An 18,157-nucleotide genomic window follows, 5' to 3' on the forward strand; every position below is an offset into this window, starting at 1 on the left:
GCCCATAACTAGCTGTATCTCACAAATTCTGAACCTCCAATAAAATAGGGGAATTATTTAGATCTCTAATATTCCCTGTGATTCTTTAACTTAGTTTTGGTTTCTATAAATTCTTGATAGGTAATAAAACTGCTTTAAAAAGCACAGCCTTTAATTCAAATGCTTATTAATTTACACTGGATTTATCTCAATTCTTTAGGTTTTACTACAGAGGTTTTCTTAGTATAGTGGCTGTGAAAAGAAAAGCTTTCCTAACTTGATGGCCTTAGGCACCCTATTTTTCTGTCAGTTTCATTGGCACATGATTTTCCTCCCTTAACACTTTCTCTTTTTCATATATTGCATCCACTTCTACCTATACTCTTACTTTTTACCTAGCTCAAGAACTAGGTCAAGAAGATGACTGCCATGTGATAGAAATAGTGATGGCAAAGAGCAAAAAAAGGGAGGAGAGGATGAGCCCCAGCAGTCCTTAGCCTTTTCTTGTCCTGTCTTCTCTTGCTTGGACTGAGGGCATGCTGGTCTTCACAAAGACTTCAACCCAGTCTCTTGTTCACTACTACCTTTCATCTATATCCCATCTTTTAATTTTGGACAAACAAAAACATAAAGAGAGGAGAGCCTTTTACTTTCTGTATGGTTCCCGCTAAAGTTTCCTGTGTTTTTAAAACTCTGCCCAGTAGTAATTTTAAAACAAAGTCTCCACTCTTATAATCTGATGTATAGAGAGAAGAGTCTCCGTTTTCTCCTGAAGCAAAGAAATGTGTCCCTGCCTAAAAATCCTTCACATGATAGTCAATTCCTATTATTAGGATACTGTTAGCACTACAGGCACATTATAAACTAGATACGCTTTTTTGGTTCTGATTGAAGGGATAAGTGCCACATAAAAAATCAATTAAATTGATTTTATGAGGGAAGGGGTTTACAAATTACACTTACAAATTGACTTTTAAAATATAAGATATTTAAAATTCAAAGTCTGGTTATCCAATTGCAATGATCAGTTTTTGCATTTTAAGTCACACTAAAACAGTAATGAGTATCCTCATTTGCAGATGTGTTTGAAAAGACCAATGTTATATTAGTTAAAATGCTTCCATCATAAACAATATTTATTGAAAACAATATGAAAAGAGATGTACAAATAAACCTAAGGTGTGTGCTCTACTAAAAACTTACATTCTAAGAGGTACCCAGTATAAAAATGAAGTTATTTTTATGAAAACCTAATTGACAAGTAAAGATAGGCAAAGTTTATTATACTGTTTATGAATTCTACTACCTGGTTTCTTTTAAGCTCATAATATGCGGACCATTCCTATTTGTGAAGTTACCAAATAACTGCCGCTCAAAGGATTTAAATTAACTTAGAGAAAGTGCTAACTCTAAGACATGTAAGGTTTAAATGGCAGGTTAAAAGTTTTAATTGTAATTATTGAGCTAACTGCTTCTCTAGAAAGAGTTAGATCTATTTCTTCTTTGCTTGCATTGACTTGACAGCCCAGGTTAAATGGGGGGGAGGTATCATGAGTCCTGGTTTGCCTGGGACAATCTTGGCTGACACTAATTGTTGTGGAGTAATTGCTAGGGTCCACTTTCACTCTTAAAGTATCCTGGTTTGGATGATAAAGCATACGGTCTCCCCACTTCTAACGTGCTCTTTTCAAATGAAAGTAGTAACTATTAGATAGGTACCCAATATGTGGAAGGCCAAGAACTGAAGGGAATACAAAGGAATGTAAGAAATGGTATCTGCCCATAAAGTCCTTATTAAAACTTAGCCGGAGAGACTGAATACACATTCCAAGTTAAACACACAAATTTAAATGGCTTTTCAAAATACTAACTGGAAGAAATGTTACAAAAAAGTACATTCTTGCTAAATGAATGGCACAATAATTGGTGTTTTGGGCTTTCACAGGAGATGGGGTCACTTTCTATTAAACACCGCTACAGTACCCACCATCACCACTTACTCAGTGCCTTATATGTGCCAGGTCTGGTTTAGAGTGCTTTATAAACATATTAGTCAACCCTCACAATTATCCTATGAGGTGTGTTATTATGCACAGGGATAGGAATTTTACTGAGAAACGTACCTGATAGAGGTTAAATAACATGCAAAAGTTCATACAGCCAGTTAAGTGGCAGAGTTGGGGTTTAAAACCAGGTTCTCTAATTCCAAAGCTAGTGACCTTTTTATTGCTCTCATCTTCACACAGAGTGGTGGTTCTCAGCTAGGGGTGATTTTGCCTCCCAGGGAACATTTGGTGATATCTGGAGACATTTTTGTTTGGCACAAATGTGTGTGTGTGGGGGGGGGATGTTGGCTAGTAAGTAGTGTGGAAGGGATGCTTACTAAAGACTTTATAAAAAACCTTTTAAAGATAAGATCTGAGCTCAGTCTGGAAACATCTGGATAGGCTGGGGGTAGTGGTGATATGGGTAAATTCTAGATAAGAAGAAGAATACAGTAAGTACAAGAAAGGTTCAGAGACAGTGAATAAACCAACTTAGCAAGATTGAAGGGAAACAGTATTGAAAGGAAAGTGGGAAGCAAGCAAAAGATGAAATGATCTTTCAAAAAGACTAAGGAACCTGAACTAGATTCACTGAAGATTTCTGAGCAGGGGAGTGACATTAGAGTAGGATTAATCAAGAAACCAGGGCAAAGAGACTAATTAAGATGCTACTGTAATAGTTAAGCCATAAAGTATTCAGAGTTTGTGCCTTGTGGTGGTAGTGAGAAAGAAAGGAAGAAACTATAAGCACATACACTTTTATGTATCATAAATTTTAGTCTTGTCTCAAATGACAATAACCATTCTTACCTGTAATGCACTGAAACTGTCCATCTTCTCTTCTTATTGTAAATGCTTCCCCTGGGTTAACTTGTACCAGGATAACCTTAAAATGAGGGGAAGAAGTATTAATCAAAGGGGCAACAGAGTAAATCAGTATATCAAGATATTAAATGTTGCTAGTAAGAGAGTAGATGTGAGCTATTTAATCATATGGAACTGGGAAGGAAAATGGGGATTACACATTTGTTGAAAAGTATTAATTACTTCATTTTTCTGGAGGTCAGACTCAAGCCAAAAGTAAGGGAATAAAAAAAGACAGTGGCACAATTTTATTGGAAAGTCAATAAATTTCACTCTGAAACAAAGATGGAGTTAAACTACTGAATATTTGGATCATCTATGCCTACTTCACCAATTGTAAAGTATTGTGTTTTTCTAAAAATAAAGTATAAATTGATAGGTAGAGAATAAGATGGCACCCCTGAATTAGTATGACATCTCAAATTAGCAATATATTTAAAAATATGTTAAATTAATCCCATAATTTTGAGTAGTTTTATTTTTATTTTATAGGTAATACACACTAATCTTATGACATCTGAAAAACAGAAAAACAAAAAACTGGAAAAAAACTGAAGTCCCTCCATCCTAATAAACATTGTTAGCATTCTCATAAATTTTTTAGTCTTGTTCTCTATGTATAGGCTTAATTTCCCCCCTTAAATATAAGGGGGAAAAATAAGACCTCCAATTCTGTGTCTTTTTTTGGTTTAATATTAAAAAAAGACTTTTCCAATGTTATTATTCAAAGTCTGTCATCGAATGTTTATACCATAAACTACTTAACCATTCTCTTAATTAAAGAATTTAGGTAGTGAGCATTTTGGTATGTAGTTTTCCCACCTCTATAATTAGTATTGTTTCCTTATGATATACTCCCAGAAATAGAATTCCCTTATCTGTTGCTAAACTATTTTTTAAAAGGGTTTTACAAATTCACATTCCTCCTCAGTCTATGAGAACACCATTTAACCACATTCTCTGCACCCCTAAAAATTATAGTTTTAAAATCTTTGCTACCTTGATAGATGAAAACAGTATATTACTATCGTTTAATTTGCACTTTTTTGATTATTAACGAGGTTAAATTCTATCTTTACATTTGCTACTGGCTCTTTTGTAAACTGGTTGTCTGTCATCTTTCTTTATTTTTTGGGGTCTTAAATGTTCTTAGCAATTCATATGAATTCTCTGAATAATAATGGTAGTAATAATAATAATATACTATATTATGCTGCAAATATTTTCCCATTTTGTCTTCTCAAATTTTTTAATTGTTTATTTTCCTGTAGCCAATGTTACCTATTTTTTCCTTTGTGACACCTTCTATTGCTTCTAAATTTAACTTGTGGCTGGCTATCAAGCACTTGAAATGTGGCTTGTCTTTGTCTATATGGAGATGTGCCATAGGTGTAGAATACACACTGGATTTCAAAGATTTAGTACAAAAGAACCCAACCATGTAAAATATCTTGTTGTTAATTTTTATATTGATTACATATTGAAATAATATTCTGGACATATTGGGTTAATAAAAATTATTACAATTAATTTTTCCTGTTTTTACTTTTTAATGTGGCTACTAAAATTTTTTAAATTACTTATGTGCTTGGCATTATATTTCCATTGGACAACGCTGACCTATAGGTTTGATTAAAAATGCTAGTTTTTCTTTTCTTCTAGTTTTATATAATTGCTTATATTTAGTTCTTTAATGCACCTCAAATTTATCTGGAGAAGATCCAAAAGTATTTTTTTTCCTTAGAGAGCTAACCAATACAATCTGCTAAATTTAAGATAGCTCCTTTAGCACACAATATACTCTTCTGGCCTGTCTCATCCATAACACTGTCTACTTTGGGAAAAGTAGCTTAGGAAATATGTTTTTATTTTAATCATTTTAAACACTGTAACCTTAGAAATATGTTTTCTGATGGTGTACCTCGATTACTGCTCTTCTTCAAACATTTCTTTGACATTGACTGGTGATAAGTGCTACGATAGGAGAAGTTAAGCACTATCAGAGCACACAGGACCAAGTACTTAGTCTGTTACCTGAGCATGTGTGTGTATACATGTATATGCACGTGTGTGTGTGTTTGTGTATTTAATGGCTTTCTAGAGAATGTAAAAGTTAAGCTGAGTCCTGAAGACTGAGAAGGAACTAGCTAGGCAAGAAGAGTGGGAAGGCCTTTAAGGTACAGAGAAGAGCAAATGCAAAGCTCCAGGAAAGGAAACGTCATCAATAGTTTATCAAATTCAATGAACCAAAAGAAGTTCTGTAGTTCTATATGGTTGGAGAATGGGGCAGGCGGAGATAAGGGTTGGGGAAATGATGGAGGAAAAAGGTTAGAAATATGGCGAAAGGTAGACAGGAGTTGGGTTAAGAAGGGTCTTGTGAGCCATTCTAAGGGCAAGGAGGAGTTACGTAAGCAGGTAATACTATGGTGGATCGCCCTGGCTGCAGTGTAGCAACCAGATATAGGAAGAACTCTTCATCAGGAGGTTACAACAGTCATCTAAGTAGGCTTCTTTTAATACATTAATTTCTATTTTCAACTTTTATTATTTCCTTTCTTCTGTTTTCCTTAGGCTTACCATGTTGTTTTTCTAACTTTTTCAGTTGAATACTCTATTTTATTCTTTCTTTAGTAATATATGCGCTTAAAACCATGAATTTTTCTCAGTTTAACCATAGAGAATATTTTCACTATTGTTTTTTAGATTTTCTGCCATTTACTTCTTCATTCCCTCTGTGATCCAACAGTTGTTTTAAAGAAAACTTACAATTTTGAAAGTGGGCTGGAGGATTTTCAGTTTGTTTTTATTTCCAATACATTTTTTTTATCAATCTCAAACAAATCCATGGTTCTTTAAAAATTTTTTTAACCCATTATGTTTCTTTCACTCCTTTCCTTATTAGTGTTAGAACTTAGTAGAGGTAGTGAATTACTAAAGGATGATACCTGAGGCCAGCACTGGGTTAAAGCACAGGAGTTCTTAACCTGGGGGCCATAGATATCTATTCAAAGGGTTTGTGAACCACACAGAATTATATATGAAATTCTCTGTAGGTATTACAATTTTCTACGGAAGGGTTCACTATTTTCATTAGATTTCACTAAATTCTTAATGCGGTTCAAGACCCAAAGTAGTGCTTACTGTGTCACACTATGCTGTCTGCTTTACATGTATGTTACCTCTTTTAATTATGATCCTCTATCAGTACTGGTTGTACTATGGAATTCTATAAAATACTAATAATTCCTGTGATGAATTCATTCACTACAAAGTTGGGAAAAAGAAATAAAACTAAGAAAACCAAACATGGTACACATACAACTGATATATCCTGATATTAAGTAAAAAAGGATAAACTCTTTTAAATTATAATAAGACGTTCAGGAAAATGGTAGGAGGTTAAATTTATTCATTTATCTAAAAATCATTTATTAAACACCCACTGTGTGGCACCTACTCTTATATGCACTATGGACATCAAGAATAAAAATAAATCACAGTCCAAGGACTCAAGGAATACACAGTCTTGTGAGGGAAACAGGCAAGTACTCAGTCAATTAACTGTACAGTGTAATAAGAGGTGTAACAGAGATATGAACAATGTACTATAGGTTCCACTCAGCCCACAATGATGAGGGAAGATTCCTGGAGGAGATGATAGCTACATAATGTTCAGAGGGACAACCAAGAATTAACAAGCTAAAGATGGGGAGAGAACATTCCAGAAGAGAGCACACATAGCATGTATGAAGTCATGGGGGTGAAAGAGATCACGGATATATTTTTTTTTAAACATCTTTATTGGAGTATAATTGCTTCACAATGGTGTGTTAGTTTCTGCTTTATAACAAAGTGAATCAGTTATACATATGTCCCCATATCTCTTCCCCCTTGCGTCTCCCTCCCTCCCACCCTCCCTATCCCACCCCTCTAGGTGGTCACAAAGCACCAAGCTGATCTCCCTGTGCTATGCGGCTGCTTCCCACTAGCTATCTATTTTACATTTGGTAGTTGTATATATGTCCATGCCACTCTCCCACTTTGTCCCAGCTTACCCTTCCCCCTCCCCGTATCCTCAAGTCCATTCTCTAGAAGGTCTGTAAATTGATCACGGACAATTTGAAAATGGGAAGAAGTATGGCATAGCTAAAGTCTAAACTAGTTTGAGAAATGCAATGGAAAGAGATAAAATTGGGAGGATAAGCAGGGGCTAGATCATGAAGATCCTTAAATATAAAGCTAAGGAGTTAAACCTTTAGGCAAGGCTATTAAACAGGGAAGGGTCATATTCAAATTTCATCTTTACCCCAACTTTTATTCTGTAATATTTCAAATGTACAGAAAAACTGCAGGACTGATTCAATGAATGCCCATATACCCCTCACCTAGATTCACCAATTGTTAATGGGTTGCCATATTTGCTCACTCTCACACTCACTCTTTTTTTGATATACCATTTTAGAATACCTGAGTGGTGTTAAGTTTGATCACTTGGTTTTAGGTGATTATCTCTTAGATGTCTCTATTATAAAGATACCATTTCCCTTTGAAAGTAATAAACAATCAATATGGTTGGTGATACTTTGAGACTCTCTGAATATTCTATTCCCTAACAGTCTTTCACCCAATGGTTTCAACAATTACTACCAAACATTATTGTGGTAGCTGTAAAATGGCAATTAAAAAAACCCCATTCTTTCTGTAGTTACTAGTTAGCATTCTTCTATTAAGAAGAGACTTCTTTTCTGAATTCTTCCCCTTATCCTACACCCCAACTTTACATGTTTCTTAGTATGAGTATGGGCTCATGGATTCTTTTAAAAATCAATGTTATTATAATCCATTAGTGTCACTATTAATATTTTCAGTGAGGTGAAATTCACATATTAATTATAAATCAATATTAAAGGGTACAATTCTAGGCATTTAGTACATTCACAATGTTGTGCAACCACCACCTCTTCTAGTTCCAAAACATTTTACTACACCACTTCCATTAAGGAATCACTCTACTTTTTCCCTCTTTAAGACCCTGATAACAACCAATTTGCCTTCTGTCTCTATGGATTTACCCATTTCTATGTATCATATAAATAGAATCATACAATATGTGATTTTTTATGACTGGTTTCTTTCACTTAGCATAACGTTTTTAAGGTTCATCCAGGCTGTAGCATGTATCAGTACTTCATTTTATGGTTAAATAACATTCTACTGTATGGATATACTACAATTTATGTATCCATTCAGACCCTGATAAACAACTGGACTGTTTTCAACCTTCTGGTTATTGAGAATCGTGCTATGGTAAACATTTATGTACAAATATTTGAGTTCCTCTTTTCAATTTTGGGGGTATGTACCCAGGAGTAGAACTGCTGGGTAATATAGTAACGCTACATTTAACTGTTTGAGGAACCACCACATGCTCCTTATGCAGCTGCATCATTTCACACGCCCAGTAACAATATACAAGGATTCCAATTTCTCTAGACTCTTGCCAATGCTTGTTATTTTGATTATAGATATCCAGTGGATATAAAGTAATATCTCATTGTGATTCTGATTTGCATTTCCCTAACATCCCTGACAAATGATGTCGAGCATTGTATCATGTGTTTCTTGGCTATCTGTATATCTTCTTGGAAGAAATGTGTATTCAAGTCATTTGCCCAGTTTAAATTGTGTTGTCTGTTTTTGTTGAGTTGTAAAAGCTCTTCATATACTGTGGATACTAGACCCTTATCAGATACAAGATTTGAAAATATTTTATCCCATTCTGGAAGTTGTCTTTTCACTTCCTTCATAATGTTCTTTTCTTTTCTTTTTTTTTTTTTGGGGGGGGGGTACGTGGGCCTCTCACCATTGTGGCCTCTCCCATTGCGGAGCACAGGCTCCGGATGTGCAGGCTCAGTGGCCATGGCTCACGGGCCCAGCCGCTCCGCGGCATGTGGGATCTTCCCATACCAGGGCACAAACCTGTGTCCCCTGCATCAGCAGGCGGATTCTCAACCACTAAGCCACCAGGGAAGCCCCATAATGTTCTTTTATGTACAAACATTTTTAATTTTGATGAAGTACAATTTATCTAATTTCATTTTGCTCTTGTTGTTGCTTGTAAGTTTGGTGAAATATCTAAGACTCCACTTAGAGTCCAAGGTCATGAAGATGAACTCTTCCTTTCTTCTAAGAGTTTTATAGTTTTAGCTTATTTAGGTTGTTGATTCATTTCAGTTCCCTTTTCTATATGGTGTGAAGTAGTGGTGTAATTTCATTCTTTTGCGTGTAGATATCCAGTTGTCTCAGCACCATTTTGTGAAGAGACTATTCTTTCCCCACTGAACAGTTTTGGCACCCTTGTCTGAAACAAATTGGCCACAGAGATATGGGTTTATTTGTGGACTCTCAATTCTATTCCATTGGCCTATATATATCTATTCTTATGCCAGTACCATACTATTTTGACTACTGTAGCTTTATAGTAGGTTTAAAATCAAGAAGTGTTAGTTGTTGAACAACAACTTTGTTATTCTTTTTCAAGACTGTTTTGGCTATTGGGGCCCCTTGCAATTCCATATGAATTTAAGGATCAGCTTCTTCATTTCTGCAAAAAAGGCTGCTGGAATTTTAATAAAGATTGTATTGACTCCGTACCTTCCTTTGGTCAGTGTTACCATCTTTACAATATTAAGTTTTCCAGTCCATGAACATGGGATGTCTTTTTAATTAGTTAAGTCATCTTTAATTTCTTTCAGCACATTTCTGTAGCTTTCCACATACAAGTCTTTCACCAACTTGGGAATATTTATTTCTATGTATTTTATTCTCTTGGATGCTACTGTAAATGGAATTATTTTCTTAACTTCGTTTTCAGATTCTTCACTGCTGATGTGTAGAAACATAGCTGCATTTTTTTTGTTGATCCTATACCCTGCAACTTTGCTGAATGTGTTTATTAGCTCTAGTCATTTTTGTAAGGATTCTTTGGGATTTTCTTTTCAAAAAAATTTTTTTTCTTTTTTGAGGTGGACCATTTTAAAAGTCTTTATTGAATTTGTTACAATACTGCTTCTGTTTTGTTTTTTTTGGCAGCAAGGCATGTGGGATCTTAGCTCCCTGACCAGGGATCGAAACTGCACCCCCTGCATTGGAAGGTGAAGTTTCAACCACTGGACCACCAGGGAAGTCCCCTGGGATTTTCTACATAAAGGATCATGCCATCTGCAAACAGACAGACCTTTGGTTAGACTAAGCAAGGAAAAGATAGGACCCAAATCAAAATTATAAATGAAAGAAGAAACATTACAACTCAACTGATACCACAGAATTACAAAGGATCATAAGAGGCTATGAACAACTATATGCCAACAAACTGGACAACTAAGAAGAAACAGAAAAATTCCTAGAAACATACACCTTACCAAGACTGAGTCAGGAAGAAACAGAAAATCTGAGCAGACCAGTTACCAGTAAGGAGATTAAATCATTAATCAAAAATCTCTCAATGAAGAAAAGCCCAGGAGCAGATGGCTTCACTGGTGAATTTTACCAAACATTTTAAGAAGAACTAATGGCAATCCTTTTCAACCCCTTCCAAAACACTGAAGAGGAGGGAATACTCCTAAACTCATTTTATGAGACCAGCTTTACCCTGATACCAAAGCCAGAAAAGGATACTACAAGAAAAGCACACTACAGGCCATTATTCCTGATGAATATAGATGTAAAAATTCTCCACAAGATACTAGCAAACCAAATTCAGCAGCACATTGGAAAATTCATTTGCGAGACGAAAGCTGAGCTAAAGGCAATGAATAGCAGAATGAATAATGCAGAAAAACGAATAAGTGATCTGGAAGATAGAATAATGGAAATCATCCAATCAGAACAGCAGACAGAAAGCCAAATTAGAAAAAAAATAAAAGCAATATAAGAGACCTACGGGATAATATAAAGCATGCCAATCTATGCATTAATAGGAATTCCAGAAGGAGAAGACAGAGAAAAGGATATTGAAAATATATTTGAAGAAATTATGGCTGAAAACTTCCCAAACTTAAAGAAACAGATATTCAGACACAGGAAGCACAGAGGGTCCCAAACAAGATGAACCCAAACAGACCTATACCAAGACATATAATAAAAATGGCAAAAGTTAAAAAAAAAAAGAGGATTCTAAAGGCAACAAGAGAAAAACAAAGAGTTAATTAAAAGGGAACCCCCCATAAGGCTATCAGGTGATTCCTCTACAGAAATGCTGCAGGCCAGAAGGGAGTGGTGAAATATATTCAAAGTCTTGAAAGGGAAAAATCTGCAACCTATAATACTCAACCCAGCAGAATTATCATTTAGAATAGAAGGAGAGAGAAAGAATTTCTCAGACAAGCAAAAACTAAAAGAATACAGTAATACTAAACCTACCCTAAAATAAATATTGAAAGGTCTTCTCTAAGTATAAAAGAAGCAAGAAGATACAGAAAAGAGGAAATCACAATTGGAAAGTAAATCACTTAAATAAGCCAGTATACAAATCAAAAAGAAAAAAAAATCTATTTGTGAAAGTAATGATAAACACAAGGAACAGCAAAAGGATAAACGTGAAGATGTAAACGAGGACATCAAAATCATAAAATATAGAGGAGGAGAGTAAGAAAATGTAGATTCTTCTTTTTAAGAATGCGTTTGAGACTATATGATTATCAGTCTAAAGCAAGCAGATGGAGGAAGGGGTTAACATACTTGAAAAACAGGGTAACCACAAATCAAAGTCAGCAGTACATTAAAAGGACTATTCATCATGATCCTGGGCACAAGGATGGTTCACCATACACAAATCAACACACATGATACATCGCCTTGACAGAATGAAATTAAAAAGATCATCTCAATAGATGAGGAAAAAGCATTTGACAGAATTCAACATCTGTTCATCATAAAAGCTCTGAACAAATTAGGTATAGAAGGAAAGTATCTCAACATAATAAAAGCCATATATGACAAGCCCATGCAATCAATGGTGAAAAGTTGAAAGCTTTTTCTCTAAAATAAGGAACAAAACAAGGGTGCCCACGTTTACCACTCCTTTTCAACACAGTACTAGAAGTCCAAGCCAGAGCAATCAGGAAAGAAAAGGTAATAAAAGGCATCAAAATTGGAAAGGAAGAAGTAAAACTGTCTCTTTTGGCAGATGACATAATTTTATACACAGAAAATCTTAAAAGACTCCACCAAAAAAACTGTTAGGTCTAATCAACAAACTCACTGAAGTTGCAGGATACAAAATTCTCATGCAAAAACAGTATCATTTCTATACAGTAACAGTGAACTATCTGAAAAAATTTAAAAAACTATCCCATTTACGATAGCATCAAAAACAATAAAAGACTTAGGAATAAACTTAACCAGGGAGGTGAAGGATCTCTACGCTGAAAACTACAAAACATTTATGAAAGAAATCAAAGAAGACACAAATAAATGTAAAGGTAACCTGTGTTCATGGATTAAAAGAATATTGTTAAAATGCACACGCTACCCAAAGCTATCAATAGATTCACTGTAATCCCCATGAAGATTCCGATAGCATTTTTTTTATAGTAGAAGAAAATAATCCTAAGATTTATATGGAACCACAAAAGACCCCAAATAGCCAAAGCAATTCTGAGAAAGAGGAATGAAGTGGGATCCATCACACTTCCTGATTTCAAGCTGTAGTGTAAAGATATAGTAACAAACAGTATGGTACTGGCATAAAAACAGAAACACAGACCAATGGAACAGAATCAAGAGTCCAGAAACAAACCCATGCATATATGGACAACTAACATTTGACAAGGGAGCCACATATACCCAATGTAGAACCCACAGTCTCTTCAATGAGTGGTGCTAGGAAAATTGGATAGTCACATGTAAAAGAATGAAACTAAGACCTCTATCTTACACCACTCACAAAAATTAACTTGAAATGGATTAAGTACTTAAATGTAACACCTGAAACCATAAAAATCCTAGATGAATACATAGGAAAAAAGCTCCTTGACATGGGTCTTAGCAATGAGTTTTTGGATATGACATCTAAAGCACAAACAACAAAATCAAAAATAAACAAGTGGGGCTTCCCTGGTGGCGCAGTGGTTGAGAATCCGCCTGCCGATGCAAGGGGACACAGGTTTGTGCCCCGGTCCGGGAAGATCCCACATGCCGCGGAGCGGTTGGGCCCGTGAGCCACGGCCGCTGAGCCTGTGCGTCCGGAGCCTGTGCTCCGCAACAGGAGAGGCCACAACAGTGAGAGGCCCACGTACCGCAAAAAAACCAAAAAAACCAAAAAACACCAAAAAAACCACTAGTGGGAGTACATCAAACTACAAAGCTTCTACATGGCAACAGAAATGATCCACAAAATTAAAAGACACCCGATAGAATGAAAAAAAATATTTGCAAATCATATATCTGATAAGGGGTTAATATCCAAAATATATAAATAACTCCTACAGCTCAATAGCAAAAAACCAAATAATGGGACTTCCCTGGTGGCGCAGTGGTTAAGAACTCGCCTGCCAATGCAGGGAACACGGGTTCGAGCCCTGGTCCGGGAAGATCCCACATGCCACAGAGCAACTATGCCCGTGCACTACAACTACTGAGCCTGCACTATAGAGCCTGCGAGCCACAACTACTGAGCCCGCGTGCCACAACTATTGAAGCCCGCGCGCCTAGAGCCCGAGCTCTGCAACAAGAGAAGCCACAGCAATGAGAAGGCTGTACACCGCAACGAAGGGTAGTCCCCACTCACTGCAACTAAAGAATGCCCATGTGCAGCAATGAAGACCCAATGCAGCCAAAAGTAAATAAATTTATTAAAAAAAGACAAAAAACAAATAATGCAATTAAAAATGAGCCAAGGACCAGAATAGACGTTTTCCCAAAGATATACAAATGGTCAACAGGTACATGAAAAGGTGCTCAACATCATTTATCATTAGGGAAATGCAAATCAAAACCATAATGATATTCTCTCATATCTATCAACATGGCCATCATTGAAAAGACAAGAGACAACAAATGCAGGGAAGGATGTAGAGAACCCCTGTGCACTATAGATGGAAATATAAATTAGTGCAGCCACTATGGGAAACAGTATGGAAATTCCTCAAAAAATTAAATAGAACTACCATATAATCCAGTAATTCCACTTGGGGGTATATATCCGAAGGAAATGAAAACACTATGTCAAAGAGAAATATGCATATTTTCACTGCAGCATTATGTACAATAGCCAAGACATGGAAACAGCCTAAGTGTCCACTGACGAATAAGAATGGATAAAGAAGTTGTGTTATACATACACAAATACACACAGACACACACAGATCCTACACGCGGCAATGAAGATCCCGCATGCTGTAACTAAGACCCATCGTGGACAAAATAAATAAATAAATATTCAAAAAAAAAGGAAAAAGAATTCCATTCATTGTTAAGAAAAATCCTTGAATTAAAGTTTACTTTCTGGTACTTCCCTGGTGGCGCAGTGGTTAAGAATCCGCCTGCCAATGCAGGGGACATGGGTTCCATCCCTGCTCCAGGAAGATCCAACATGCCGTGGAGCCACTAAGCCCATGCACCACAAAGCCCATGCCTGCGCTTGACAGCCTGTGAGCCACAACTACTGAAGGCCGCGCACCTAGAGCCCATGCTCTGCAACAAGAGAAGTCACCACAATGAGAAGACTGCGCACAACAAAGAGTAGTTCCTGTTCACCGCAACTAGAAAAAGCCTGTGCGCAGCAACGAAAACTCAATGCAGCCAAAAATAAATACATAAATTAATTTAAAAAAATTTACCTTCTGACTTCAGTAGAACCAGTACTTATTTTTTCTTTTTATAGGAAATGTATCATAAAGTGCTATGTTTCTACTTAAATATAATCTGAAATATTTGTTTGGTATAAATTTCAAGGTAAAATATAATGGCATCACTTTCATTAGGGACTTTCATTAAAATTATCATATGGGTTTCTGGAAGGTGTGGAGGAAAGCAGTTATAAATTCAAATTAATGTATACTGATAGAATTCTGCATTGGTAGTCTTTAACCTTCACCAGAGTAATTTTCACTAACCAGACGTTTAAATAAAAATTAATATCTCAAAAAAATCAAAGAAAAACTTAGAAAAGATTGAAAATTAATATATTAACTGTCCTACTGAGTGAGAAAAGGTAGAGCTAATTCAAAGAAAATAAAAGGAAGGAAAGAGCAGAAACAATGAAAACAAAGAAATGCTGGAGGATGAGAAAACAGCTCTAACAGGAATCAGAGTGAACCAAGACAAAAATTGCAAGAGGAAAAAATAGTCACCTTTTCCACCTTGGGGATGTTTTTTTCCCCCAAGGAGATTCTCAAACCTTGGGAGATTTTATGCAAGTAGATGACTATAAAATGCATTTTTAAATTCTAGGAACTTACCTCTCTACACAGGTTTTATTTAAGGGAATAGTAAAATTATGGCTCTTCTCCCAAGATCTTTCCAAGGCTGGCTCATTATTACTCAGGTACCTCAAATGTCATCTCCTCAGAGATCTTCCTTGCCCACCAAATTCTAGGGTATATATACCCTCACACATTTTCTAACAAATCAATCTGTTTTATTTTTTAAGTGCTAGCACTTATCACTATCTGAAATTATTTTGTGCAGTTATTTGGTTAGTTGTTTAGTGAGCCATTTCCACTCCACTAGAACAAAAGCTCCCTGAAAGCAAATACCTTGACTTTTCTTATAAACATATGCTAAAGCCTGGCTCATAATAGGTTTTCAAGAAACTTTTATTCAATGAATAAACAGCTGAACAGTGAGGACTGGGAAGTATGTGAAATTCATTCAACAAACATTTCTTGAGGTCTTATTACAGTGTAAGGCTCTGTTCTAGGTAATGGAGCTACAGTAGTAAACAAAACAGAACAAAAATATCTGCCTTCATGTTACGGCAGAAAAAGAAAGTTATAGGATTCAAGTTATGCCACTGAGTAATACCAACTGAGATAATTATTTTTAAAGGTCTAAAGAAAATGTAGACCGATTAGAAGAAATTAAACATACATGTGTATGTATGTGTGTATGTATGTATGTATGTGTGTATGTATGTATGTGTGGTTAAGAATCACTTAATTGTTGCCAACATCACAGATCAAACTGGGGCTACTTTGTAATAAAGGTGCCTGACTGAATTCTAAGCCTACTCATAGGTTTCTGGCAAATAATCAACAGAGATTTTTGTCTAGCTTCAAAATGCAGAATTCACATACCTTCAAATTATCTGGATTCCTATGCCATTTTACATTCATCTGCACAAATGCAGTAGCATTTTCCATAATCTCATCATAAACAATAGTACAATGCGATAAGGAGAAAGACAACAACCACATATGATAGTTATTTTACCTGAGATAAAATATGCCCCCAAACTGTTTCCAGCACTGCCATAAATGAATTAGTGCAGCTTCTTGACATATATAATCTAATTTGGTGAACACAGAAATCTTGTAAACAAAGTAACTCTCAGAATTGTGACAGGTGAGGAACCCTGGCAAATTATCCATCATTTTGTGTTTCTTATCATTGATGTCTCTATTAGCATAGGGAAATATTACACAGCACATTCCACAAATACAGTATCATAAAATGATTATGAAGTACTTGATTGGACTTTTGAAAATGAGATTCTTCAACATCTTCAAATTTCACAAAAACAAATGATCATACTTGTATGTATCTCAAATGCACTGCTGATCTTCCATTTCCTAACCCCTTTAAAAATTCAGAGTTCAGACCTGACAGTTTCATTACACTCCATAAAATCACTAAATATGTTCTCTTCTCCACTCAGTTTCTTTCATTTCTTACATCCCCATATCCACGGTGCCATGCTCAAGACCTCACTCAGCTTGCAGGATAGATTAGCCAGGCAGTTTTCTTTTGTCATTCTTTAGTGAAAATGCTTTTAATGCCTGGTTTCAATTAACAGTGTCATCAGGGGGTGAGTAGACAATTGATAAAAGCAATTGCCTGAATATGTGCCAATTGTTCAACTTCTAGCATTCTGAACAGAGATACGTAGAGCTATTGAACATTTTAAGTGTATTCTGAACTTAAATATTCAGTACTACTAATATTTACATTACTTCTTGAATAACAGAGAAACATATGCTTGAAACATATGTTTTGGATAAGATGGCTACCACTGCGCCACCAGGGAAGCCCTGGATAAGCTGGCTACCACCAAATGGCAGATTAAAGTTGACAATGACTGTAAATAATGCCATACCATGTAGATTTTTAAATTATTCTTACAAGTAGGCTATGATGATACGTGGAAATATTTATACAAAATGTTACATTAAACAGTAACACAGAAAAGTACTATAATGAAAATGTCACTGATTAAAGCTATAACCATGCCTAGTATATACATTAATGAAGACTAGAAAAATCTAGAAAAACGTAATTAAAATTTAATGCTCCCTGTATTCCCTAATAAATAATTAAAAATATACAGTGGCTTGGAGAAGTTATGGAAGAAGACAGACAACATTTAAGAGGCTCAAATATAAAATTATTTCCTTAGAGAAAGAATGAATTTTCAAAAAAAGCAAGATAGCAGAAAAAGACGTCTCTGGAGTAAGGAAAGAAAGAGAAGGACCAAGGTGCATAGACAGATATCAGAAATCAGCAAGCCTGACATAAACACCTCTAAACAAACAGGGCATACAGCCTGGGAAAAGTTAGAGCTAAGGAAACCTGAGCTATCATTTAGTCCAATGTAGATTTATTTTTTTAAAAGTAAAATAAGAGATTATTGGTGTTATTGAAAAAGTTACTTCATTTTACAAAACCATTCAAACAACTGTTCTCTTATGGAAAACTCCCAGTGTAGTGGACTTAAAACTTAATTTATATCAGCTAACCACTTAAATGAGGCAAATTCAAATGAGCATTTACAATAAAAAATATAGGACTTAGGTACCACCTTAGAATCTGTACTACATAGAAGTGCCAAAATTAATTTATTTATACTTTGTTATACAAAAAATTGACTTTATTCAAATGTCAGGGCATAATCGTTTATTAATAATATTTGCGTATATTATAAAGGAAACACAATGAGTGAACAATTTTTAAAAAACATAAACACCTAGGTATAAATTGTACCTTGTCATTTAATTTTCAATCGCTACTAATCATTGCTAAATATAACTTTGAAAATATTCTTTTGCATT

The 18,157-nt window shown here is 35.4% G+C and overlaps 1 protein-coding gene across 2 annotated transcripts in view; it reads right to left on the reverse strand.

Annotated features, from left to right (window-relative positions):
- FNDC3A (fibronectin type III domain containing 3A) overlaps nt 1–18,157 on the reverse strand; it is a 163,289-nt gene that overhangs the window by 98,729 nt on the left and 46,403 nt on the right. For both annotated transcript variants that reach the window (XM_059996200.1, XM_059996201.1), the window contains exon 3: nt 2,835–2,910. In XM_059996200.1, coding sequence (XP_059852183.1) covers nt 2,835–2,910 — 76 coding nt within the window. The remainder of the gene's footprint in view (nt 1–2,834; nt 2,911–18,157) is intronic.

Source organism: Delphinus delphis, chromosome 18, assembly GCF_949987515.2.
Source record: "Delphinus delphis chromosome 18, mDelDel1.2, whole genome shotgun sequence".
NCBI lineage: Eukaryota > Metazoa > Chordata > Mammalia > Artiodactyla > Delphinidae > Delphinus > Delphinus delphis.